The sequence below is a fragment of the Tachysurus vachellii genome, chromosome 19 (assembly GCF_030014155.1).
Source record: "Tachysurus vachellii isolate PV-2020 chromosome 19, HZAU_Pvac_v1, whole genome shotgun sequence".
Taxonomy (NCBI): domain Eukaryota; kingdom Metazoa; phylum Chordata; class Actinopteri; order Siluriformes; family Bagridae; genus Tachysurus; species Tachysurus vachellii.
In genome coordinates, this window is record NC_083478.1 from 6,588,665 (window position 1) to 6,615,000 (window position 26,336).

A 26,336-nucleotide genomic window follows, 5' to 3' on the forward strand; every position below is an offset into this window, starting at 1 on the left:
TTAAAACAGTAGTCAATGGGTCAAACATGTTATCCACGTTCCCTAAATAACTTTTTTATGTTTAAGGGAGTGTCTTTAAAAAAATAACCGAATCATTGAGGGACTGTCTGACACTTACAGTTATTTAAAAGTATCCCTGTCCTGTTTAGGGATAATTGTTTGCTTTATTTTCTAGCCAAGCCAAGAGCAAATCAATTTTCCAAAGTAGTTCAATTCATGTACGTTTTACATGATCCCTTAGTAAGATCCCTGGTAAGCTGTTTTGTCTTCACTAAGATTTAATCGAGGACGATCTGAATTACTTACTGAAATTTCTTATCTTCCCTGGATTGTGAAACTCCTAATTTATTCACTTTGCACGTTTTCCTAATTAAAAAAAAGGTAAAGAAACAGTTGAGAAGCCATTTAAAGAACAATCTTTTGCTGCTGTTGATTTTTTTTTAAATCTAAATCTTCTTGATTTCCCACCACAATTGTAAATGTTGCCGACAGGTAAATAACTAAAATAAAAATATATTGCTGTGTATAGAACTGCATATGTGCATAATATAAGTTAGTACCTAGTAAATAATGCAGGAGATCAGACACATTAGAATGAGAGCCACAGGAAGCAGATTATTCTGCTCTCATAATGAATGAGTGATTACTTCTGCTCCTGATGCATGACGGTGACCAGCACTAAACAACTCTCTTCTCTGCTGAGGATTGTGGGTAATCAGTAATGTGGTACACCTTTTCCATTACGGTGTTCTCATGTACCAAATCCTCCATTACACCCAGCAAAAAGCCTCCCCATTTTGCTTGTCTGGTGAAAACCTTAAAAAAAGAAAAATAAAGAAAAAATAATAAAGAAAATTAACCTTTTATTTTGGGCACGGTGGCTTAGTGGTTTGCCTCACACCTCCATGGTTGGGGGTTCGATTCCCGCCTCCGCCTTGTGTGTGTGGAGTTTGCATGTTCTCGCCGTGCCTCGGGGGTTTCCTCCGGGTACTCCGGTTTCCTCCCCCGGTCCAAAGACATGCATGGTAGGTTGATTGGCATCTCTGGAAAATTGTCCGTAGTGTGTGATTGCGTGAGTGAATGAGAGTGTGTGTGTGCCCTGTGATGGGTGACCTGAGGTAGTTCGGATAAGCGGTAGAAAATGAGTGAGAGAGAGAGTGAGTGAACCTTCCATTTTCAAAAGGATGGAGATCGGGAGATAAAAATGACAAAACGTAGCTAGCGATTTAATAAAAACAGGTCTGAGAGGAAAAAAAACTGCTGACCAAATTGGCAAGTTGCCCACATGTGTACTGAGCCAAAATATCTGTCTTTCTTTCTGAATCACGTAGACAATCCATCATTCACTCTCTGTGTTAGACAGACAGGAAAGATCAACCACCGGTAACCTGAAAACTTTCCTTTTCATCCACCTGAAAGCGAACTAGCTGGACATCCAGTCGATCATAGTGCTGCTCCAAACTGTCAGTGTTCCTCAACAAAAAACATAATCCTGTTTTTGTGAGGAAGTGAATAACAAACAAACTAACAATTAAAACCAGATCCATCCAGAAATACACAAAGCATGAGACATGCATCGTTTTGTATTCAACAACCAGCTGGTTTTATTCCAGCAGATTTTGCTCCAAGACCCAACAGTGTTAACCAGCAGGATTTAAACTCATATCCTTCTTTCAGCAGGATGGTCTTAACAGACAAAAAAAAACAATTAAAAAAGTCAAAGTAAACAACACTTTTGAAAGAGTCAAACAATGTCATTAGCTCAGCTAGTGCAAAGCAAACGATAAAAGGTAGTAAGCAGTAGGTCATGTGAGCATGTTAATACAGCCGTTGGCAAAAAGATGTACCGATACTGTATTTCTCACTACGACAGGAATCATTTCTCCCTAAGACTAGAATAACACCTAATATGTCACCCATATGATTTCTTGTTATTTTGGTTATGGCAAAAATTCAACCGGGAGATTGATTCAAGTCAAAGTCTCATAGTCATGTTTCAGTCACGTAGATTCGCTGCTCATCAGTTCTACCAAATGGTGGGAAAGTCCCCGCTATTTACACACAGTGTGATTCACACCTGTGAGATCATGCGATTCACATGACACCAGGATCCAGAGGTGGTGTGAATGTGTACAGCGTTGTCTCTTGACCAAACCTGAGATGATCGTAACGAACCTGATGGCTATAAATCCACTATTCAAAGGATACGGGCTACAAAAAGGCGAGAAACTGATACACAATTACTCTCCAAAGGGCAGATCCTTCATTTTTATACGGTTTATTATGGTGAACAATGCTTTTCAATTTAAGCCTCCATCAGACATATCCATGTCCATACAATTAACACGACATACACATTTCAGCATTTATTGTCAATGGATTTTTGCTCATATTTTTTTCCACTCAGGCATTTTCTTGCCTGATGGTCCACATCCTTGTAGTCATCTTTAACGTGAACATATCACTGCCTGTAGCACAACCTAAGTGTGCACATATTTGATCAACAACATGCAGGATACACAGAAGCCATGGGAAAAAAAGACAACAACAACAACAAAAAAAAAAGATAATTCACCAGACTGAAAGGGTACGATTGAAGACTGCAACATCTGTTTGCAGATGATGTCAGCTGACAACTCATCAGCTGTTTATGATTAGGGCACATCGCTTTTTCTGGTTCTTCAAACCTTTTCATGAAATCTTGCTTTCTTTCCTCAAATCAGATTAACCAGCTGACCTTGGATGACAACAGTGACGTGTACATACAGTAAATGTCCGATGTACGTAAGTGGGAAAAAAATCTACCGTTTTATTACATTCAGATGGCGGTTTTAAAAATATCTGATCTAGAACTACATAGAAACTCACACGGGTCTTACATTTGGGCAAAGGCTGAACGCTCGATCATAAACAAATCCTATGTGCCTATAGTTGGACCAATTTGAAATAGTCTGGAACTAAAAAAATCTAAAATATCTCAATCATCCCAAAGCGGTCTCTTGTGGCTTTTAGAAATCTTCATCCATGTCCAACTCTTCACCAAGAGACTCTGATATCACGCTGACAAGCGATAAGATCTACTCATTTCCTTTCTCCAGTTCATTGCATATTATAACAAACTAAACAATGCAGTAACTCTCGCTCTGCTTTGCTCCATCTCTGGCCTAACCTACAAAAGTGTCTGACTGAACGGCTTTGTCTTCATTATTTTCTTAATTTCAAACCAAACCCTTATTTACTTTTCCATTAAGATCGATATGTTACTGAGTGGACTGGCTTTTCACCCTGAAGCCTAGCATAAACCTTTACTCATCTAACCCAGTGCCAGAGGCATGTGACAGAATGTCATCAGTCACACAATACATAGTCAGCATACCGCTTCAAGGACGAGGAACACGATATATCCAAGGGATTGGAGGAATATCCAGGGATACTTACTGGTAGAGTTGCCTTGCATCTGAATAATGCATTTGGATTCTTTGCTGGTCTCCCTCGAGTTAAAGGGACGCACCCTGACCGCCACTTTCACCGATGCCCCCGACATGGTTGGACACTTCAACCCTGTGCGGTGTCACAATGCAATGCTGAACTGAGTCCTGATGGAGGAAAAAAATGTTTTATTCAGTTTATAATTAACAGTGAAATAAAAAATGCTAATAATTGTACGAACTGTAAAAACATTTCTGTGTACAACAGTGTGAACCTACTGAATTTCACATCAACTTATCAGGGTTAAAAAGGGGGATGTTACTGAATCACAGATAAGTCAAAGGCCAAGGTGAACGAAAAAGATTGGGTTATCTAAAAGCACTGTTTCTAGACAGTCTACTTAATAGTATTAAGTTCAAACTAACATATGATACCAGGACTGAAGATATAACTGCTAAACTACTGTAAACTACAGAAACTGATCCTACTAGGTTAACTACAACAAAACCTAGTAGTAGTAGTAGTTGTAGTAGTAGAAATACCAATACAATTAACACTACTACAAATAACAGGTAATTATTACAAAATTAACAGGTATTGTTCGTTAAAATAATAATAATAATAATAATAATAATAATAATAATAATAATAATAATAATAATAATAAGCAGAATAATACAGTCAACTCTATAAAAATATTTATTAGTGAAGTTTAATAAAAATCATGAATAGTTGTGGTAAATAACAGGCTGTATGTTAAACACCTCTCTTCTCCCTGTGCAACAGCACTACGCAGTGCGTATGTAATGTGGACATCTCGGCCATATCTAGTGCACTACATGTTCATTAGGAAGCCATTTGTAATTGGGCCTTTAAACCAAACGCTCCGTTAGATGGTTCCACCACCAGCACCACCACCCTTCAAACATGGCTGCCGGTAAACTGCAGCAGGGATGGGTCGGATTCCCAGGCTCAGCTACCTATTTACCTTCACTGTATCTTATATAAATAGTATTTAGGATGTTTTGATCAAACGCATTAAGGTATTCTAGAATAACTGGTGAGAAAATAATAAACACCATCATAATAATCGTCGTCCCTTTTAGTCAGACTAGGGTTTAAAATAACATCCTCGGTTATGTGTCTCAAATAGAAACATTTAAAACACTTCAGTTCAGAGTAGATAGAGATGTAGATCACATGCATTAAAATGTGCAAGCTTTTCCCCTTACAGATGCCCTTGATGTAGTGTTTTATTTCTCAGGCACACGCCCATGAAATCCGGCCACAGGGCCGCAGACAACAAAAAAGTACCTCATCTAAAGTAGTGTACATGAAGGGAGGAGGGTTCTAGTAATCTTCTAATAATCTTTAAACCGCATAAAACACTTCTGTGCAAAAGGCAACGTGAAAAAAAAAAAGACATAAGACCTGCATTAGATATTGACTTTCGCACGCGCAGGATCTGTGTTCGGCGTCAAAGCACAGCAAAGATACAACGTTTATAAACTGTATATTAAAGCTGATTGATCAAACAACTCGATACAATGTAGCTTTCGGCTGCACGTGATAAAAAAAAAGTCTCAGGGACTGCAGTGCTGCACGGTTTATAATGCTAATGTCAGGTGTAATAACGTGATCTTATTATATTCACGACCGGTTAGAAGCGGTGACTTTGCGCATACAAAGCTCTCGTGCCCTTTCTAGCCATTTATTCCTTATATTCCTTTTATATCTAATAAATATATACATATATAAAAAGGCTATAACGCACTATAACTGAAATGTCTTCCTTAAATACGAAACGATCTGTATATTAAAAAGAGAACGAGCAGAGATACAGACATAAGCAGAGAAATCGTCAACACTGGTGTTTTAGAGTAAAGTTTATAGCTTTAAAAGATATACATACGTAGACATGTTGTAGATTTTTTTTTTTTCCCCTCTTATTTCATGCATCTTACCTTGATAATCCAATCGAAATCACTCCAGAAAAACAAGGCAGATGAGAAAACCGTATTGACGTCTACCAACGTCAGGCGACGACGATCAGAGTAAACAGACAAATAAACACTTCTTAACCCTATATACAGTCATCGTCACACACAGCGCTGCTTTCTCCGCGTTAAATGTGACGGTATTTTGTTTTCTATGAAGGATGGATGCTGGGAGCCGGTAGTTAAATTGAGATTATGCTCGACTGCCTTGATTTACTGAAACGATGACGTCAACCGGCCCGTCCCTGTTTTGTGAGACAGCTCTAGGAACGAATAGAATCGGAGCACCGGTCGAGCAATCTGTGAATCAGCCAATGATTAATGAAGTGGGCGGGGAATGTTGTGACGTCATACTGCAGGACGCCTTACTTTGTCCTGCATGGGAAGTGCGCTGCCTAGAGGTGGAAGGACGATCATTATAGAAGATAATATAGAAAAAAAACCACTAGACTTCTGTTGTTATTGATCTGATGTATACAGGGTTTATAGAGTTTGTCACAGTTTTGTGACTTGCAGGGACAGAATTGCTGTTTAGTTTAGTTTAGTTTAGTTTAGTTTAGTTTAACTCCACCATCTGTCTATCCCACCCAGATACACTCTTCAGACTCCTGAACACTGGTTGTTGTGGTATCTTCTGGACATAAATTTAATCTCCTGACAATATTGTGAACACTTTTTTTTTTTTTTCCTCAAGTGGATGCATGAATCGACGCCACTACCTGAAGCAGAAATACATCAATCACACGAATAACTGATAATCCGCTCGGACCTTTGAGCTTCGTTCTCGTGCCGTAAACATTTCCAGGAATATTTTCTCCCAACAGTTTTGAAATCTCATATTCTAAGTAACCAGCATTCTCAAATATCAATCAATCACTGTGATTTTGTCCAACCATGTTAACTGATCAGCAACACAGTGATCCTGCCTATTTGTTACCGTTGCGTTAAACATTAACACAGAGATCAAAATCCAAAACTCCATTTGAGGAAAATGGCTTTTATATACAGTATATTAAGTAGGCTGTTTGATGTGCAGATGAGATGGTGTCATCACTGTAGCTTGTTGCTGATTACAGCAATTTATAGTATTACTACTGACCTCACGCTCAGCTAAAACGTACAATAGGCAAAATGTTACCTAAAATTATTGAACTATGCTTTTGCTCCACTATCAGATAGTCACCAGCACAATCAACCAGAAAAACACATCTTGATTTATTTATGCATTTGAAAGTCTTTATGGTTCCCCCCCTTCCCAATTCGTCTGTGTACAAAAGCAATAACAGCAAAAACAACCGCATGTGCGCATTACCATTTATTACAGTTTGAAGTCCTGGGTCAGAAAAATGTTTGTAGCAAAGGAAGTGGATTCCTGTGCAGTTAGACCTTACGTGAAAATGACTTTTTTTTTCTTTCTTTTTTTTTTTTATTTCACGATGAAGCTCCACAACCAGGGTTAATATGAAGAACAAAGAATGAAGAATCAATTCATTGTATAAAATTGTGCAAGTTAAAAATGGGAAAAAAAAAAAAAATCAAATAAAAATAAATTAAAAAGCAGACATTGTATGTACTGGCATTGTATTCATCACGATCATGCTGTAAACTGTTTCACATTCTCAGTTCTCATCTGATGTTCTAGCTTTAACACTCTGTGAACACTAAACGAAGTGCTCGGGTGGCCGCTTGTGCGTTATCTATGATTATTAATATAAAATGTTTGTAATACAGCTTCTGTAATCAACCGATACTCCACTGAGATTCTTCCGTCACCACCATTTCTAGCTGTTTCTTTTCCAAAACCAATCTGGTACGATCAAGGATACATAAACGGCCAGGGCTCAGTATGTTAGCTTAACAACCAATATGTAATAGCAATGCGTTTTAGCCCATGCTCCTAGGCTGCATGGTTGTAGAGGAATAGCAATGTAATTCAAAATGGAGTTATTCAGCGCAATATTTCCTTCCTTCTCACTTACGGTCAAAACCACCAAGAACTCATTTTTAACGTAAAAATACCAATCAATTAAAAGAAAAGAAAAGAAAAGAAAAGAAAAGAAATGAAATACGTAAACTAATTTAAATTTGCAACTTTTTTTTTTGAGAACAAAACATCCTTGGAGTTAGGCTCGGAAAGTTCCTCTACGTCTCGTTATGCATCCACTCAATTAAATATAAGTATATATGTAATATATACAAAGTCATAAGCAAAAATCTTTTAAAAGTCTAATCTTTATTATGATGCTTCAATTTAGAACCAAAGATCCTTTAAGATGGAAAAACGGGGGAAAAAGTTAAAAAAAAAAAAAAAAAAAAAAACCAACTGTCTTTCTTTTCAATCTTCTTAAACTTGATTTCTGGTGCAGCAAAAAACTTGTCAGTGAGTGTAGCTCACTGAGAAAAGCGTCCTCCTTGCTTTTCCCTCATCCAAGCTTGGATACGTCCCTTCAGCTCTGGAACTGCAGTAGACAATAAAAGCAAGCTTTTCAGGCATGGTCAAGTGAATAATAGAAGTTTTCAGAACAGATAAAACGCTCGTGGAGCTCATTTACGATAACGAAAACTATGATAATTAATTTCCCAGCCTCTATAATCATACTGCATAGAGTATAGAGATGGTAAAGTAAATATACCACGGCATTACTGAATTAGAAAAATGAATGAGAAATCAATGTAAAATTTCTGATATAAGAATAAGAATAAAATGAAAGGAACGGTTTAAACACTTCAGGCCATGTTCTTAAAGTAAACTAATCAACATCAGGGAGGCTGATTATTACTCTTGTAACAGCAAACATCATGTTTTATTCCTAACATTCATACTTATAAGAAAAGTGTTTATTGGGTGTCGTCAGGTCTGAATAAGGGCTTTAAAACGGTTCCGGAAAACCCACTGCCTGTAATTAGTGTGTGTTTTATACCTGACTCCAGCATGCTTTCAGTGAGAGGCTGCCTGTTAAAGGGGTCAGTTGGGGAGTTCAGAAGGTGTCGTAGAATGATGGATCTGTCCATAATGTTCCCGGATGGCAGTTGAACTGGATCAGTCATAAGAGTGTCCATCAGAGGATCTGACACACAACAGCAAGATATGTTTCGGCATGTGGAATAAATTTAAGCGCAACACCTCAGAGGATACAAAATATAGAGCTCTTTACACCTGGTCACTTCATGCGTTTTCTGTGATCTGATAGCTATCCGATGGTAAAAAGACCAGGTCTAAATGCCCCCCGAAATGTTTTCGAGACGGATATAAATCCGATGGTTCAAACCACTTCAGGAGGTGGTCTGGGACGCATTTCAGATGAAACTGGACAGGTGTAAATGAATGTGGTTGTTCAAGCCACATACGTCACATACTCCTCCCAAACGGAAGTACGTCACTCGCAGGTGATCTTTCACCCAGGTGTCTCGTTGGGTCTTAAAATGCGCTGCTGCTGCTGCCAGCAAAAATGCAGCAAACAGTAAATGCTGTTTTTTGTAGTATAACCGTCGTAACAACTTTTTACGTTTTCTTTTTGATTGCGTTCTGAAAACCGCATACACTAAAGCGTGTCCCATTTCAATTACCCCGGAAATGAGGTCAAATATATTTGCATTTTGGGCGGGAGTAGAAAGATCGGACTGATATCCGATTCGCCAAGAAGCATTTATGTGGTCTAATGTAAATAGAACAGTTTTAATCGGATCAGAGAAAACACATGAAGTGACCAGGTGTAAAAAGGCCCTATGTTACGATTGCATGCATTCAGAAGAAATCAAAGCAAGAGTTTACCCTGAATTCTACCTGCAGTTTATTGTCCAGCATTTAGGTAAGGGCATATACTTCAACTATACCTTTGAATTCATCTGGAGCATCGCTGTAGTCCATCTCAGACTGAGAGTTGCGTGCCACAATCTCCTCGACCTTCTCGGACAGCAGCTTAAACTTCTCGATGGCGATGGTGGATTTGATGCCTGCCTTCCTCATTTTAGAAATCACTTCCTCGAAGAGTTCCCTGCTATATGATCTCTGATCACAGCAAAAACCAACAGAACGATAAATAACAGATTTTACTCCGTCATTTTAATCACATATCTTAAAAGTTGTTTACTAGTTGTGTACATGAGACTCTGGGATGTAAGAAACGTGCTTCAAACCTGGTCATCTGCAATGGCTTTAGCAAAGCGAGCACAGTCCAGCTGCAGGTAGATATCAGTAAGCTGGTCCAACAGCTTTTTGGGCTCAAAACCATATTTCTCCGGGTTTTCTACCTTCAGGTCCCGACACTTTGGCCCACACAACTGCTGGAGATTATAGTTCAGCATGGCAGCCAGTCGTGGACCCAATTCCTGTACGATTCACCAGAACATCTCTCAGCAATCGTGAAAAAATTATTTAATCACTTTGATGCACTGTATATTTACGTCGTCCGTATTGTACTCGTTATAGTTATTAGTCTAAATAGGATTCTTTCCTTACACTCTCTATACAAACGCTGTTCGATGGCTACAAGCAGCTCAACTTTCATTCGAGACTATAAATACCTGATGGGATCAGAGTGCGAGAGGTTCATTTACAGGGCAGCAGGTGTGTACTAATCCTTCACTGTTTACTTGTTTATTAAAGCTACATAGACAAACATAAGCCACCCCTCATTGCTTTATTAACCCCTCTTGAAACACAAATATATGATAGTCATTGCTTTATGCGTGATAGTCATTGCGTGATAGTCATTGCTTTATCTATATGTAAAATTAGTTTTTTTTTTTGTATTGCTCTATAATAAAAGCACCTGATTCTCCCAGATTATATAATACTGGTAGTTCTGCTCCTAATGTGCACAGAAACCCCTAGAAAGGACTCACCGGGCGGAGGAAAGGTTTCTGGACTTGTTTGGTCAGAATGTGGAACATGTCGACGGTCTCTGTGGCTAAAGCCAGGTAAGAGCGAGACACTCTCTCGTCCTGAGTCAGCTGGGACTGGCGACTTTGCTGCTGGTCCTGAGACAAAAATTGATACACGCGTCAATGTGGGTGAATCTAAACTTACTTTCCATTCACTTCAGCTGTACAATTTTCTAACAGACATTCTGCATGAATGCTCAGTTTGGACCAGAGCGATACAGATAAATTCAGTCTACTGTGCACTAACCCTGGGCAGCTGATCCCACTGCTCCTTGTTCTTCATCTCTTCTTGGATCTCATGGATGCGCTTCAGAGACTCCAAGCTCTCGTCCAGCAGAAACGTCGTGTCGTTGATTAACATATTAATGTAGCGCACAAACTGCTTCCCAGAGCTGGTGTTTCAAATTGGGGGGTAAAAAAAAAAAAAAAAAAAATCAACATCAAATTATTCTTAACCACAGGGGTGATGAATTGTGTAATAAGAATCATCACGGTCATTCAGGTATCGATTCATTTTCTATAACGGCGACAGCAGCGTCAGCTGTAATTCACACCACGGATTTTATTAACGCGCTCGTTCGAATATATCATTTCTATAGTAACGGCTCTTTAGCAGGGACTTGTATGGCAGATGCTCTACTTAATTTATGACTAACAATAAACAGAAGATAAAAGCATGCTGTTTAACAAAGAAAAACAAAGTTGTTGAGAAGATAAATAAATATCTACAGTTAAGGAAGGAGTCTCCAGTGTTAAAGCTTTCCGACTGTCGGTTTTCTGACACCAAGCGTTTGTGCTGTATGGATTATGTCTTATGGTTTTCTCAAAATAATTCCCTTTGTTGAGTGTTTAAAAATGTTTACGGTGTTATTCTTGCCCTGCCTTGTTTTACACCTTATTACCAGAGGTTCATGCCGGATTTTCTTCCCGTCTAAACCTGGTGTCCTCACAGAAAAAGGAAAAATCTGATCATTCCAGAGTATAAGCACAGGATGTAGACTCACACAGACACTTGCACATGACGTGCGCTTCACTTCTTCAAGTCTCAAATTTGCGACTTAAGTCTGACTCGAGTCAAGTCATATGACTCGAGTCCCCCATCACTGCTTATTACACAACGTAACAGTCGTAACAAATCATGCATCGTTTTTCTGTTGCAGCTGATGAGTACACATTGTCTGTAACTGTATCATACAGATTAGGAAATAAACTCACTTGAACTCCTCAAGGAAGGTGCCATGATGGCCAATGTTTTGCCAAAGGCTCTTAAAAATGGTACTGATATGGTAGCGGATGGTGAATTTGTCATAAAACTCGCTAGTGGCTCCTGTATGTTCGACATCTGTAGAAAACAAGGGGAAAACAGATACTATTAAAACAATGTAGATTCAACACAAAGGATTATTTTGTTAAGACAGACATGACATTTTCTGTGAAATCCTCATTTACATTTCAGAAATAAATGGTTTATATAGTCGCTGGTGTGGTCACGTAAAAAAGCCATTGAATTGTTCAGTGAGATAACACAGCTAAAAGGAAACAACCTTTAATTCCTGTGTTAAGCACACGGCTAAAAAAAAAAAACCCAGTTAACTAACCCGTGTAAAACTTCATGAGGGCGGGGACAAGCTGATTGATTGACAGCGGGTGGTTCTCGATCATCTCAAAGAAGAGCTGGGTGCGAGGCTGAACCGCTGGGTTAGTAACAAACAACACCTCCACCAGCTTGGCAATCAGGTAGGGGTTTCTGATGTAGTTCTGACTGCAGATGAACACCACCAGAAAGGTCACGATGTCCTGAGTGCACGGCTCGTACAGAACCTGAGGAGAATACCTGTCAAAGAGAGGAAAATGAAATGAGCACATCGTTATTTGGGAACAAAACAAAACTCCAGAAAAATAATGGAGAAAGTTCTGTCTAATTGATCAGATAAAAGTAAAAAAGACAAATCAATCATAATGTGATCAACTTACTGCACAATAAAAAGCATAAACTCGGCAACATCCTCAATGTAAAACTCGGGCAGTGCAGCGAAGCTTTTAGGGATCTCAGGATTCAGGGGCAAGGTGACGCTATGACATGATAGGACAGATAAAGGCGAGTAAGAGGAACGTCGCAAGTTAAGTGATGCAAGGTTTAGCAATAAATAAGGAAGAGGCTGACCTTGGGTAGGCAGGGTCTACCATGCGCATGATGAGCTGAATGACTGTACTGTAGAACTGGAGACATCTGCGCAGTAGATTTTCATCCAGCAGGCCGGCATCAGCACAAGCCTTGGAACGTACCAATTTCTACAAGAACAGCAAAAATAACTAAACTTTATGACAGTTAGAAAAAAAACCTTTTGTTAAGAAGAGGTTGCTATTATTAAACATGTCTGCGAGTAAATGTCTGTCGATGAACTTTACTTTCATCCTCGGCTCAAGACATTTCAAAAGCTAATTTAGCGCTTAGAGAGAGTTTTGCTTTACTTTTTCCTATTGCCACCCTCCTGATTAAATATTAACTCTTTGTTCGAATAAAACTTGAGTTATTAAATAACTATAAGCCATTAAACCTGCAGTACATCCACAACAAAAAAATAAAATGGAACACTTCAGTAGGAGTCTGAATATGGTCAGTATGAATCGGTCTTTGAAACGCGCCAAGGTCTGTGCTTCATTCTGCTTAGTAAATGCTTCCTAGCTAGTCCACTATGATGTGGTACAAAATACGTTTGGTAAGTAAATCAATGCAAAGTCCATTAAACACTTTAAGCACTTATGAGAGAATCTGAACATTTAAAAATGCCCTCAAGTCTTTTCCCTGATTGTGTACATCTGTATATATGTCTATCCTGATGGTTTCCCTTTTATGCAATGAATATTTTCAATAAAACTAATTTTTGGTCCAACTGTCTGAGAAACGAACACCCAAAGTGTTGCTCCTGCTGTTCGTCCAGCAACTGTCTTGTACTTGCGCATGCTTAGATGACGAATAACTAATTAAATTTAGTACACTTTTATTTCTGTCAGTTCCTCAAACAACTAGATATCAGTCTGTATACTGACTCACCTGTAAGACATACAGAATAAAAGCATCTTCCATGAATAATAATGTAACATTTTTTGGAATTCAGCTTGAAAACAAAATCGATTTGTTTGTATTTTCTAATCTATTATTTCTAATTTATTACTTGTGTCAATAACAAAAGTATTACCATTTGTCTCTCCTTTGGATTTTTTTTAACGTACAAAAAAAATACAGAAAAGAAAGTAGGAAGCAAACCTTCAGCTGGGTTTTGCATCTCTTCAACATCTCTCTGTGACGTATGGCCAGTGGGGTGTCTTTCCACTGGCTCTCGCTGTTTTTCAGCTCCTCTACAGTTCTGCGGTACACAGTTCATGTAAAGCCATGAAATATCATACTGCCCTTACTGAGTGTTATGTGATGCCAACAGTAGGGGGAACTATCAGCTTAGAACAGAGAACCATCAGACAAACAGAGCTCACTAAAGCAATCTCCCCTGGGCTTTGCCTTTTAATGTGAGAGACTGGACCAATGGTGCGGTAAGCTAAGTAAAACATCATCCAAGCTCTCGGGTCAAGAAGTGTTTGGAAAAGGCCAAAATGACAGCTCAGAGCAAAGCATTCATGTTCACTCCCAGGGGATATTTAGACAGAACAGATTTAAAATTATGCCAACCCAATAACACATAACACTGAGAGTTGTACTATTCTTAGCGTTACCGAGTATCCATGCATGTACCTGTTCAGATCTCTGATGGCTCTTAGTCTGCGAATATAACGCCGGCATCCAGGTAAGATTGACAGGTGGTGCGCATGTAGTGTCAGGAAGAAACATTCCGTAGGGAATTTGGGCTCCGAGAACTTGGAAGGCTTTGCATCTAAGAAAGGACATAAACAAATAACGATACGCCACTTCAGCGAGTATGGCCCAACTAGCGTACAGTATAACGTATTATGTAAGAAATTAGCTGAAGATAGCTGAGAATCTAAAGAAATACAGCTCGGTGGTTTTTACCAAATCAAACCCCTAATATAATGCCTGTGCTAGAACCTCCAAAAGCTGGTGGAAGAGGTGGAGGTTTATGAATTGACAGCCAGCATGAGCAGTAAGTAAATCAAAAGGACTACTTTTACATACGGGGTAGATGACTGTTTTTCCCCTGAACACATTTATTTTTTTTTTTACAGTTATTAAATGTTACGTTTATATGTTAGTATTAAAGGTGGAGTCTCCGTTGTTTGCGAAATGCTTCAGAAAACTGCGTTGGGCCGCCAAACAAAACAAAAACAAAACTACCGTGTAGCCAATGAGCAGAAAGGGGTGTGTCTTGTCAATATGGGTGGAGAGAGTGTTCAGTATGCACGTGTGACAGCAGAAGGCGGTTTTAACATTGACATGGAGGATAAAAACAAAAAAAGAAAGCTAAGAAAGGCTTACGATAAGGCAAGAAGCTGGACCCGTGTTAATACAGGATCAGCTTTCCAGCACCGAAGAGAACTGAACGTCTTCCATGTGAAACAGAGACAAACCTTTCACGGTACAACACACAGTACTAAAAAACATTCATTTATTGATAAAAATATACCTGGGTTATATTAGGGTTCTACTTGTCTGGTGTATGTGTGGGGCGGAGCTATCAAAACAGGGGTGGGACCCATTTGGGTTAGGGGCGTGTTTGTTTTGGTGATTTCAAATGTCAACAATGGCTTTCAAACAACAGAGACCCCACCTTTAATATTTAACAGAATTTTGTATAAGAAAAAAAGCTAAATAATAGAGAAGGCGCATAGTGTCGAACATGTTAGACATGTACTCACGCAGCTCTGCAAGCCAACTCTTCAGCTCCTCGAGGCTGGATTTCAGCCGCGTCTCTTCAAGGCTCACGTTCAGCCGACACTTGTGGTGGAAGATGTACAGAGGATCCACCGTCTCTAGCTTAATCTTCATACTCAGCTGCTGTAGCACCCACAGGAAGTTCATCATGAAGCCGTCTGTGGACACCAGTTTATCGTCTGTCTGTAACCGCAATGCAAAGGAGGAAATAATAAATAAATTCATTAATAAATGAATACCATATTCATCAGAGTCTGTCTTAACAGTACCAGTTCACACGCATTCTGGATTCACTGTAATCGGATTGGAGACGTACCTGCATCTGAGCCTTCTTCACATTACGATTCACCAGAGCTGCCATGTAGCTGAGAGCAGCTTCCCTCGTTTCACCGTTCAGCAAGATGTTGTGGAGGATTTTAAAAAGGTCACCCTGAGGAGCACAAAACCATAATCACAGCCTCAAAACACACCAATATGTGACAGCATGTTTAAATGAATAGAAACAGTAGCTCTTCCTCTGAGGGACTGCAGTTAGGGATTTACCGATCCGATATTTAGGATCAGTATCGGCGCCGATCCACGCATTTTGAGTGGATCGGGTATCGGTGGTACGTGACCGATCCAAATCCGATACCCGTGGTCATGGGTATCGCACTTTTCAGAGCGCCGCCAGTCGAATCCATTGCGCTTGAGAAATGCCCCAATAAATTAAACTCCATTCCACGTTTTACCCACAGCATTGACCACGCTCCTGCTTCCTGAAATCCATGGGCGTTGGAACCATTATATGTGTGTGGGACAGGACACGCCCACTTTTTATTTACTTCCGACGCCCATGCCCGTGGTGGTTGAATAATGTCAATTAACTAACTATTGCTTGAACTTATAAGAAAAATACACTTATATATTAAATTACATTCATGTAAATAAATATAATAAATTGTATAGGAAATATGTTGCACAACCAAGCAAAACAGGCAAGTTTAGCAGGCGCCCTTTCCATTTACCTCAGCGCGTTAAACATGTCGCTCATTTGGGTGCAAGGTTTACTGTTTAATACATTTTGCATTGTGTTTCAAGAGTTCTAATTTAAGATTCACTTTAAAATATTGCCTTTTCTTCAGAAAATAATTTAATTTAATAATTGCAGTATATATGGTTTAGATTGTTATACCACTGTTAAAAGTACTGTTTGCTACTGCGTTAATACTTTTTTAAGGTTTCTTGTGTTTTCATTTTTCATACAGTAATGGGCATTTTTGTATTTCTTTGCCAGAAACAAATAAATCTTAATAACTAAACGAGTGGTATACATTCTTTAGTTTTAAAGGTAGCGGATCGGATCAGTATCAGCCGATACTGGCAAACTCTGGTATCGGAATCGGATCGGAAGAGAAAAAGTGGTATCGGTACACCCCTGACTGCAGTGCCCCAAAATAATAAATAAATAGATAAATAAATAAAACAATTCTACTCAGAGGCCATTCATTTATTGGTAATCCATTCTGTACTCAAACATAGGGCTGGGCGATAAAACGATAACGACATGTATCGCGATAGACACATGATCGATATCAATAAAAATGTGTTTGATATTTTTTATTCTTCATCGGAATAAAACAGAGGTTGTGAACCAAGTTTGGTTGCATTAACAAAGGCACTCACTCTTTGGTAACCTAGCAACGTAGGGAGTGACACGCTAACAGCCAATCATCTAACAGTATCTAGTTTGGTTGCGCCATATCGTTGTCTCGTGTTGGTCTGCTGGATTCCTCTTCAGAAACTGGCGACTGATGAGCAGAAAATTAGTGAAATAGAAAAGTGAATAGTTCAACTTCAAGTATGATTAGAGGAAAAATAACTTGAGTTACTTTTTCATATTTCTGCAGGTTTTATATTTCAAACAATATTACTGTACTGTATCAGGCTTGCTTTTTATATTACAGATGTATCTCAGTCTACCTCAGTTTTATTTATATGTTTTCAAAACACTGCACATATTTGAAAACACTTTATTCACCAGAAGGTGAACAGCCAGTGAACTTCCTAGCACTAAACTTGCACTAAATTCTCAGGTTTCTCTATGTTTATATTTAACACTTTGCACTATTTTATTACACTTTAGTAAACATTTCTTACATTTTCTTTCATTTTGCACCTTAAATGTTAAGAGATAATTGTTAATTGTTCATTGTGACTTATTTTCCATGATTGTTGACATTTCTGTCTTAATAACTGAGGGCATTATGATCAGAGGAAGGTTAAGTTTAAAATAAAAATGTTTAAATGGAATATATTTTTCTCCTGGTCCTTATTTTAAATGGGTCATAAAAAATATCAATAATTATCGATATCGACCGATATGAGACACTGATATCGTGATACAGTTTTCAGCCATATCGCCCAGCCCTACTCAAACATGGGAAAAGCAATAACAATAACAATTGGCTAACAACAGAACCCTGTGCTATTACACAAGCACCTCAACACCATGAAGCAATTATTCCATCCAATTGTTCCAGTGACTGACAACTGTTTTATAATTACATCTAATTAAAACAAATGAACAAGCTCCTGAGTCAGAACACTTACCCTAGCAGACTCCAGATAATGTTGTAGGGACTGACTGACAACACGCGTGTTCTCCATAGTAATAGCAGGGCCTGAGAAGTATTTGTCTCCGACTTTCGTCTGAAACAGAACAGCACGTAATAGGTGAGAAAATACAAAGGTGAAAAGTTAACCTCAATTTCGCATCGCGCTGTGCGTATTCGTGTTGCTGCCTCGCGAGTGCTAACTCACATCATCCTCTACGAAGACAGAAAGACTGAAGAAGGCGCCAAGGAACGAGAGTCTCTGAATTTCTCTGCCTGCCCCAGGGCTTACAGGCTCAGGACACCACAGCGGTAGAGAGGTGATCTGTACAATCCCACATGTATAGAGTGTAGAGGTTTTGTACAACTAGTCACATTAAGTCTTACAAAAACAGGCAAGTAATCAAAAAAATAAATAATTGACTTACCAAATTGCACACGGGATGCGTCTTTCCGAATTTAATTTCACAAAGCTCAGATAAAGCCTGTAAAAAGTGATGCACATAGATCATAATTTTTACATTTTACATTTGGGATATTTTATAACAAGTCTGCCACGTAAGAGAAAGCTCATGAAACCAAATTTCTCTTACCATCAGAGGATATTTAAAATTGTCGCTGTCAAAAGAACATTCTTTCACAGCTAATACAAGCCCTTGGAGAATGGGGACAAAGATCTAGAAGAAGAAATACAGTGAGACAAATTCGAATCTTTGTTTTTATTTTTATTTTTTAAAGCCTTCTGCTGCTTCAAATGCACCACAGGATTCTGTCAATAACACCACACCATGCTGCATACGACAAACACACAAGAAAATACAACAACTGAGGACTACAGATAAGAGATTTGATGTCATTAAGCCTGACACATCAATTAAATCCACCTCCTCAGCCTCAAATGTGAAGTGAATCAGCATGCAGCGTGTGCAGCACCTCCCACCTGTTTAAACACTTCCTCCTCCTGTTGAGTCATGCGCACCAGCTCCTGGATAAAGCCGTATGGAAGGTTCCGGCACAGCATGTAGGGCACCAGCAGGGAGGGCTGCAGAGGAGCCCTGGGTAGGATTGTAGAGAGGTAAAGTTACAATTGCAATAAACACACACACATAAAAGCAGGGTGTCTAAGATGCTTTTTACACCTGGTCACTTCATGCATTTTCTGTGATCAGATAGCTATCCGATGGTAAAAAGACCAGGTCTAAATGCCCCCGAAACGTTTTTGAGACGGATATAAATCCGATCGTTCAAACCACTTCAGATGAGGGTTTGACGCATTTCAGATGAAGCTGGACAGGTGTAAATGAATGTGGTTGTTCAAGCCACATACGTCAGCGCTATACTCCTCCCAAACGGAAGTACATCACTCGCAAGTGATCTTTCACCCAGGTGTCTCGTTGGGTCTTAAAACACGCTGCTGCCAGCAAAAATGCAGCAAACAGTAAATGCTGTTTTTTGTAGTATAACCGTCGTAACAAGTTTTTACGTCTTCTTTTTGATTGCGTTCTGAAAACCGCATACACCAAAGCGTGTTCCATTTCAATTACCCCGGAAATGAGGTCAAATATATTTGCATTTTGGGCGGGAGTAGAAAAATCGGACTGATATCCGATTCGCCAAGACGCATTTATGTGGCCTAATGTAAATAGAACAGTTTTAACAACTCAGATAGCTATCGGATCAGAGAAAACACATGAAGTGACAAGGTGTAAAAAGGCCTTAAAAGTAGATCCCTCTCCAGCTACATTTAATATTTTTCCGTGAAACGTCAGCTTGATGAAATCAAGCCAAATATAAAAGCACTCTTCTTAAGAACGAGGACATAGTTGTCTAGCCTGGGATCCTACCTGTGTATATTTTTGCCACATAATCCTAACCAGGATGAGGGTGATCACATTTACTGTGTTTTGGGGGCAGAGCTATAGGTTGTACCTATGAATGTCATTCAAAAAATAATGTTTGCAAAATGCATATAAAAAAATAATAATGACCTAATAAAACAATCCATCTAACAGACATCTAAGAAATGCAAATTCAATCATTTTTTCTATTAAAGGAGGCTATGCAACATGAAAATGATTCTTCAGGCCATACAGCAGTCTGCTGATTATAAGAGAGGACACCCCAAGGACAAATGACTGCCTGTAAACACTGACCTGGGCAGGGTAAGGGCCCCTTGCAGCACAAGAGCAGCATGGGAAATACACTGGGAGCGTATGTTGCTGAGCAGCTGACTGACCGCTGGCTGGCTGCACATCTACAAGGGCACAACATGGCATTCAGAATGAGGAAGTACAGCAGGCAGATTTCTTCATAACATAAGTCTGAAGAGTGGAATCCCACATGCTCAATGGTACAACGAGTTTTAATTTCATCTCCTGGAAGCGTATGACTGAGTTTTCTATTTTAATCCCAGAAGGATAATGTTGTGTAAAAGAGCTCTGAAAATAAACGTATCAGGTTTTTTTTTTCTGGTTGCTTCATTAGAGCGAGCTTTTCTCTGTGAACATCTAGTACCTTGGGAGCTTTCCTCTCCTCCATGCCCACACTGTCAAAGCGCTCAATGAGGTAGTTCAGCATCTCAGTCTCCTTACACGCTTCAATGGTAAAGCGGTCACAGACTGAATCACTAGCCGTTCCGACGCCAGACGCACCCGAGCTACACAGAAAAACAGAAATAAACGGAGATAGAAGGGGATCGTTAGAAACAAGTAACAGGAGAAATCAGAAATGGAGAAGCAATATCTCACCAGTTTCTACTGTAAAAGAGGGTTTGACAGGCTTTGTGTTAGTTTAACAAATACTTAAAAATATTTAGAATGCAGAATTTTAAAGCAGGTCTTGAGTAGATGCAATACATTCAAAAGCAGACCGAGATGAACCTTGATCTTAAAAAGGTTTCTTGGTCTCCTCTGAGTAATTCTCAAACGTTTGCTGTTGATTTTCCACATTCTAAAAAAAAAGGAAGAATCAAAAACTACAGCGGATCACAGAGAGTCGATGAAAACAGGACGTTTTGATACGACGGGCATTAGTGAGGATTCCTGAGTGAGAAGACACTCCACAGCACAGCTCTGGCTCTCTTATTAGTCATATTATTTATTCATTCCTACATGGATAAAGCACCTCAATGTCTGAGCAATTCTAATCCAACATAACATTAATACCACTGACATGATTAGCCTCATGAAATAAATTGTTTCATGGTGTAAAGACAAAAGACAACAATAGAAGGATAGACAGAGATGGTGTTAAAAGTTTGACCGGATCGTGTTCATGCTCGTGAAATTGACTAGCTGATGTTGCATTTAAATTAAAATTTAAAAAAAAAAAAAAAAAAAAAAAAAAAAAAAGGACCTACTCTAAACCAATGTTTTATGGCAGTCCCCATTTGTTGTGCCAGCGCAGGGCACAATGTGTTTATGTTAGTGGCCAGGCAGCACTCTAAAGTATGCAACACACACTGGCACTGGTACCTTGACCCAAACTGAACCCCAGAAAAATCCTCCTCCTCATCTTCCTCCAGCTCTTCATCACTGCTGTCTTGAGACGTGTCAGACAGGGCAAAGAAAAGTTGCGGGAAAGGGCTGACATGGCCACAGCGTACAGACGGACGCGGTATAGGAAGATATTAAGATGTGGAATGAAGTACAGGGGAGGGATTAATGAGATCTCTCAAGGAAAGCATGGCACTACTGTCAATTACACATCAGATCAACGTTACTGTTTAAATCTAGCTATACAGGCTAAAGAGCAAATAATGAACTGATAAACTACACAGCAGCGGCAAAGAACGTAAAATACATTTGCGTTAAAAACTAAAGCAATTTCGGAAGCTAACCCCTGCTTAGTTTGTGCACCTGCATGCATGGGTTAACAGTTACATAATGTGCCTCATACCAGTTTAATAAAATAATTGAAAAATTTCACTACTAAATAACTAAAAAACAAACATTTTCTTATCAGTTGGTGAAATGTTATTAGTATTTTTTTTTTCCTGGTGTAGTGGGCAAAACTTCACATCTAACACAGTAAGGAGATACCTAGCAGGCATCCAGGAGGCCTGAGCAGCTCTTCTGGCTGTAGTAGTAGGAGAGCCAGGCACAAAGGGAAATGGGACATGTGTTTGACGAGTGTGGGGTATAGGAGATGGCAGAGGAGCAGGCTGGGGGCTCAAAGGTGTGGGTAAAGCATGGGTAGGAGTAGATAAGCCAGACATGGGGCTTACGTTCACAGGTAAGGAGGAGCCCTGAGGGGAGCTGAGAGAGTACGCTCTGGATCTCTGAGAGATGGGCAGGGGAGAAGATGGGGTTGAATAAGGGGAGCTGAGAAGTGGGGCTGATGGACTGGGTGAAGGTTGAGGCTCAGGTGGAGGTGGGGGTGAGACGGCAGAGGAAGGTGGAAGTGACGGTGGAATTAAGGGTGTCGATACAGATGGAGCAGTCATCCTGGCAGAATTTTGCCCAAGGTTTGGACTACATCCATACAGACTGAAAGCAACAGGAAATTTCACAAAACATCAAAATGGAAACGTGATCGACAAAACCAAAAATTTCTGGAGAAAATGGCAACAAATAAATATAGACAACAGGACGAATTAAAAAAAAAATCTGATTTAGCAGACCAGGATAACATACTGAGTAAACATCTGGTGCAAAGCATATTTTAATCTCCAAATCTACAAAGTATGTACATTACAAACTGGCCCCGTTGTTTATCCAAACTTGCCTAGACAGAGAGCTGGCACCAAACGAGCCTCCACAGGGCATCATGGGGCTGCTTCCCAGGCTGGAAGGCGGGACCAGTGTCAGGTGGTGGTTTGGAGATTTGGCAGCAGTGATTGGCTGTGATGTGGCTGTCAGGCTGGCAAAGGGGTTGCAGTCACGTGATTGGGTAGACATCATAAGAACTTCCATCAAGATCTGGCCAATCAGGTCTTTGAAATCAGAATAGACTAGAGGAAAGGAAACACAGAATGCAATTCATCATGATAATCATGGTACGTGGGGTTATAAATACCCTCTCCATCCATCTTCCCTTGCTTGCGCTCTCTCGCTCACCATCTTTTGGATTTTGCTGAAACTCTGCAGCTAGTGAGGGTAGAAAGATGACATCACGATATTGCTCCTTCCAGGAGACACGTAGGATTTTGCAGATGAGCTGCAGAGCCTGCTCCTCAGACACATCTGGGTTAGATGAGGAGTCCTGCAGAACAACATACATGTATACTTCACTCTTCTCATCTGCATTTTTTCCTCTGCATTATCACAATCTTTTCCCTGAAGCTAGGCAGATAACCGTAACCCGATCAGTAAAGAATAAACCCTATGCATCTAGGTATTTAATATAGGTGTCTATAAAACACATGCTAAACCTAGCATGATGATTTTAACTGAATATACATTCACCAATCACTTCAACATGAACACCTGTATAGCTGATCATTCATGATCGTTTAACTGTTGAATCAGCCGATCAAGTGGCAGCAGCTTAATGAGAACATTTATACAGATACAGGCCAAGAAGTCAAACATCAGGAAAAATGCGACCTCTGTGACTTTCACCGTGGCGTGATTGTTAGTATCAGAAAGGCGTTCTGCTCACAGAAATGATTCATCGACGAGAAATGAAAATAAAAAATTCCAGACTACTTCGAGCTGACAGGACAACCACCGTAAACACCTTTTTTAAACTGTGGTGAACAGAAAGCACATCTCAGAACACACATCATTCCTAAGCTTTAGTCTGATGAGCTACAACAGTAGAAAATTACATCAGATTCCACTCCTGTCTGCCGTAAACAGTAGTCTGAGCTACAGTTGGCACAGGCTCTCAAAAAAAATTGGAAAAATATCACTTGTTCTGTCTGATGCATCTCAATTTCTACTGCCAAATGCAGTGTAGGGTCAGAATTTGGGCTCAACAGTATGAATCCATGGACCCAACCTGCCTTGTGTAGTAGTGTTGGTGGTGTAGGCGACGCTCCTTATTACTAATTTGAATGCCTCCGCTTATCTGGGTATTGTTGCAGATCGTTTATGACTGCATTTTCTCCTATTATAATCGCTCCTTCCAACACGATAATCCTGCATGCCACAAGTCACAAATCGTCTCGTATTCATAAAGCCGTAACGCAGGAACAAACGTGTTAGTAATTTAACGCCAGTAGTAATAAGTGCAGTGTTTACCTTCTCAGCCAGGTTGCGTTTGTCCCTGCGGTCACTATCCTCTACTTCCATGTTCTCAATTCCTGAGTCCACGTCCACCTGGGACATGCTAGCAACAGGACAGGAAGACACACACAAATATATTTCGGATCCTCAAGTGCATTGTGTTACTTGCATTAAATATCGCACGTAAGCTGCATGAAAGCATTTTTGAATCTCGTATCCCATGTAACAGTGAGCGATTAACGATATTAAGATACAAAATTAGAAACATGAATAATTCCACAAGCAGATACGTGTGACAGAGATTTACAGACTTCACACTGTACTGTCACATGGCATGAGAGCGAAGGGACAAATGGCCAAAAGCAGAAAAACAGCCTCACTTCTTTTCACAGGATGCTGTGTCAATGTCCATGCTTTGGGAGCGAGACAGTGACTGAGACTGGGTCTCAAGACTGTTGGATGGGGAACTGGAGAGAGAACTGACTCCCTCACTGCTCTGGCTGCGATAAGCCACACCTAAATGAAAGAAATAAATTAGACACCAGTAAAGACGTATACCACACCAATGATGAATACTTGAATAAGATTGGACAGAAACGGTTTATAACAGTACGTTTTGTAACAGTAACACAGTGAACATAGTTAAAATGTGCTCATAAATAATATGTTTTTCTTTCTATAATAATAATTCTCAGGGATTTACATGACAACCACACCATATAATCTAATTCTTAAAAATCAAAGACGACCTTTATTTATCATCAAGTCAGAGGCCGACTTTATGGAAAAGGCTTAACGGCATTGTGCTTTGTGGTTTCTCAGTGGCATGACAAGCTGTTGTTTTCCCCTCTGTTACCAACTAAGAGAAAGTGAAAGCACTGAAGTCACTGTTTATAGCAAGATAATTAACTTTTCAAGGAAGTTCGACAAAATTAAATGCAACTATAAACTGATAAGACAGAAAATGTGTTGTTCTTTAATTTAAAAAATTAACCACCAGCAATGTATAACAGGTATAAAACACTTTGGGACATATTATTATAGAGAAATACACAACGTAGGTGTGTCACTTTGCATCAGCCCACATCACACCGCTCCTTTGATTAATTTTCAATAAAAGCACCACTGTTGTGTTTTGCTCCTTACATATTCAAAACCGGGGGCACGGTGGCTTAGTGGTTAGCACGTTCGCCTCACACCTCCAGGGTTGGGGGTTCGATTCCCGCCTCCGCCTTGTGTGTGTGGAGTTTGCATGTTCTCCCCGTGCCTCGGGGGTTTCCTCCGGGTACTCCGGTTTCCTACCCCGGTCCAAAGACATGCATGGTAGGTTGATTGGCATCTCTGGAAAATTGTCCGTAGTGTGTGATTGCGTGAGTGAATGAGTGTGTGTGTGTGCCCTGTGATGGGTTGGCACTCCGTCCAGGGTGTATCCTGCCTTGATGCCCGATGACGCCTGAGATAGGCACAGGCTCCCCGTGACCCGAGGATAGTTCGGATAAGCGGTAGAAGATGAATGAATGAATGAATATTCAAAACCTACTGACAATAGACTGATATAAAGCAGCAGGTTTGTCTATTTTTATGGCCTATTTCACCTCCTACTACGGCTGTGTTTGATTACAGGTAACCTTCTTAACATGGTAATAAAGTCATATAAACACACGCTAGATCAATCCACATACAAACACCGAAGCTGGTTAAATCCATAATGATCGGTATCACTGAATGCTATCACAAATCACTGAATGCTTAATCTGATCAGAAACGACATTAATAATAATTATCTATCAAGACAAAAGGGAACCTATTTTTTTCACTGGGGTGGGATTTGATTTTAATGACAGTCTCCAAGATGATTGAGCAGCAATGAATACAACTTTATTACATATAGGTCAGTGGTTTTAACCTGGTGGGCTGTGAAAGGTTGAGAACCTCAAATCTGGGTCATAGCCTAGATGACGGTGAGTACACTTGTAATCACCAGACGGTACTCCCCGTTTACTCTAGACAGTAAGTAAATCACAAGATGAGCCCAAACCATCAGTCTGGCTCACCTACAAGGCTTTGGTTGAACTTCAGCCAAGGCTGTATCCAGACCCTGCCAGTATGATGATGCACTTTTCCCTCTGTGCCTAGCTTCAATTATTCCTTGACTACTGATAAAGAATACAATCTATCCTTGTAGTGACGATACGAACACGCTCCAGGATCCAAACTCTGCAGCTCCTGAGATATTATTTCACACGTCGTATGTCAAATGCTGAGAATATTTAATTCTACAGTGCGGTGGAAAAAAAAAAAACCTTGTCATTATTCAATTTTAAAATAGACTGAATGGTTATGTTACACATTAGGTTAGATTTATTAATCAAGACTGACTAAGCATGTTCAAAGAGAAGCTGTGTGGTGGTGCAATATA

The 26,336-nt window shown here is 39.7% G+C and overlaps 2 protein-coding genes across 8 annotated transcripts in view; both read right to left on the bottom strand.

The window, feature by feature from the left end:
• kif1b (kinesin family member 1B) overlaps positions 1-5,660 on the bottom strand; it is an 81,057-nt gene extending 75,397 nt beyond the window's left edge. For all 6 annotated transcript variants that reach the window (XM_060893700.1, XM_060893698.1, XM_060893703.1 and 3 more), the window contains exons 1-2: positions 5,394-5,660; positions 3,439-3,596 (exon numbers count right to left, since the gene is read on the bottom strand). In XM_060893700.1, coding sequence (XP_060749683.1) covers positions 3,439-3,544 — 106 coding nt within the window. In that variant the 5' untranslated portion in view covers positions 3,545-3,596; positions 5,394-5,660. The remainder of the gene's footprint in view (positions 1-3,438; positions 3,597-5,393) is intronic.
• Positions 5,661-6,728: 1,068 nt separating this feature from the next.
• The window catches only part of ube4b (ubiquitination factor E4B, UFD2 homolog (S. cerevisiae)), a 23,235-nt gene continuing 3,627 nt past the window's right edge, over positions 6,729-26,336 (bottom strand). The window contains exons 3-29 of one of the 2 annotated variants that reach the window (XM_060893541.1): positions 24,298-24,433; positions 23,933-24,020; positions 22,805-22,949; positions 22,473-22,698; positions 21,788-22,234; positions 21,221-21,331; positions 20,262-20,403; positions 19,901-20,001; positions 18,688-18,802; positions 18,341-18,424; positions 18,176-18,232; positions 17,956-18,072; positions 17,746-17,844; positions 15,470-15,583; positions 15,138-15,336; positions 14,059-14,197; positions 13,579-13,678; positions 12,475-12,602; positions 12,285-12,383; positions 11,909-12,144; positions 11,526-11,652; positions 10,558-10,702; positions 10,272-10,406; positions 9,564-9,755; positions 9,261-9,435; positions 8,348-8,494; positions 6,729-7,885 (exon numbers count right to left, since the gene is read on the bottom strand). In XM_060893541.1, the coding sequence (XP_060749524.1) occupies positions 7,818-7,885; positions 8,348-8,494; positions 9,261-9,435; positions 9,564-9,755; positions 10,272-10,406; positions 10,558-10,702; positions 11,526-11,652; positions 11,909-12,144; positions 12,285-12,383; positions 12,475-12,602; positions 13,579-13,678; positions 14,059-14,197; positions 15,138-15,336; positions 15,470-15,583; positions 17,746-17,844; positions 17,956-18,072; positions 18,176-18,232; positions 18,341-18,424; positions 18,688-18,802; positions 19,901-20,001; positions 20,262-20,403; positions 21,221-21,331; positions 21,788-22,234; positions 22,473-22,698; positions 22,805-22,949; positions 23,933-24,020; positions 24,298-24,433 (3,872 nt within the window). In that variant the 3' untranslated portion in view covers positions 6,729-7,817. The remainder of the gene's footprint in view (positions 7,886-8,347; positions 8,495-9,260; positions 9,436-9,563; positions 9,756-10,271; positions 10,407-10,557; positions 10,703-11,525; positions 11,653-11,908; positions 12,145-12,284; positions 12,384-12,474; positions 12,603-13,578; positions 13,679-14,058; positions 14,198-15,137; positions 15,337-15,469; positions 15,584-17,745; positions 17,845-17,955; positions 18,073-18,175; positions 18,233-18,340; positions 18,425-18,687; positions 18,803-19,900; positions 20,002-20,261; positions 20,404-21,220; positions 21,332-21,787; positions 22,235-22,472; positions 22,699-22,804; positions 22,950-23,932; positions 24,021-24,297; positions 24,434-26,336) is intronic. The other variant, XM_060893542.1, reaches the window with a different exon arrangement.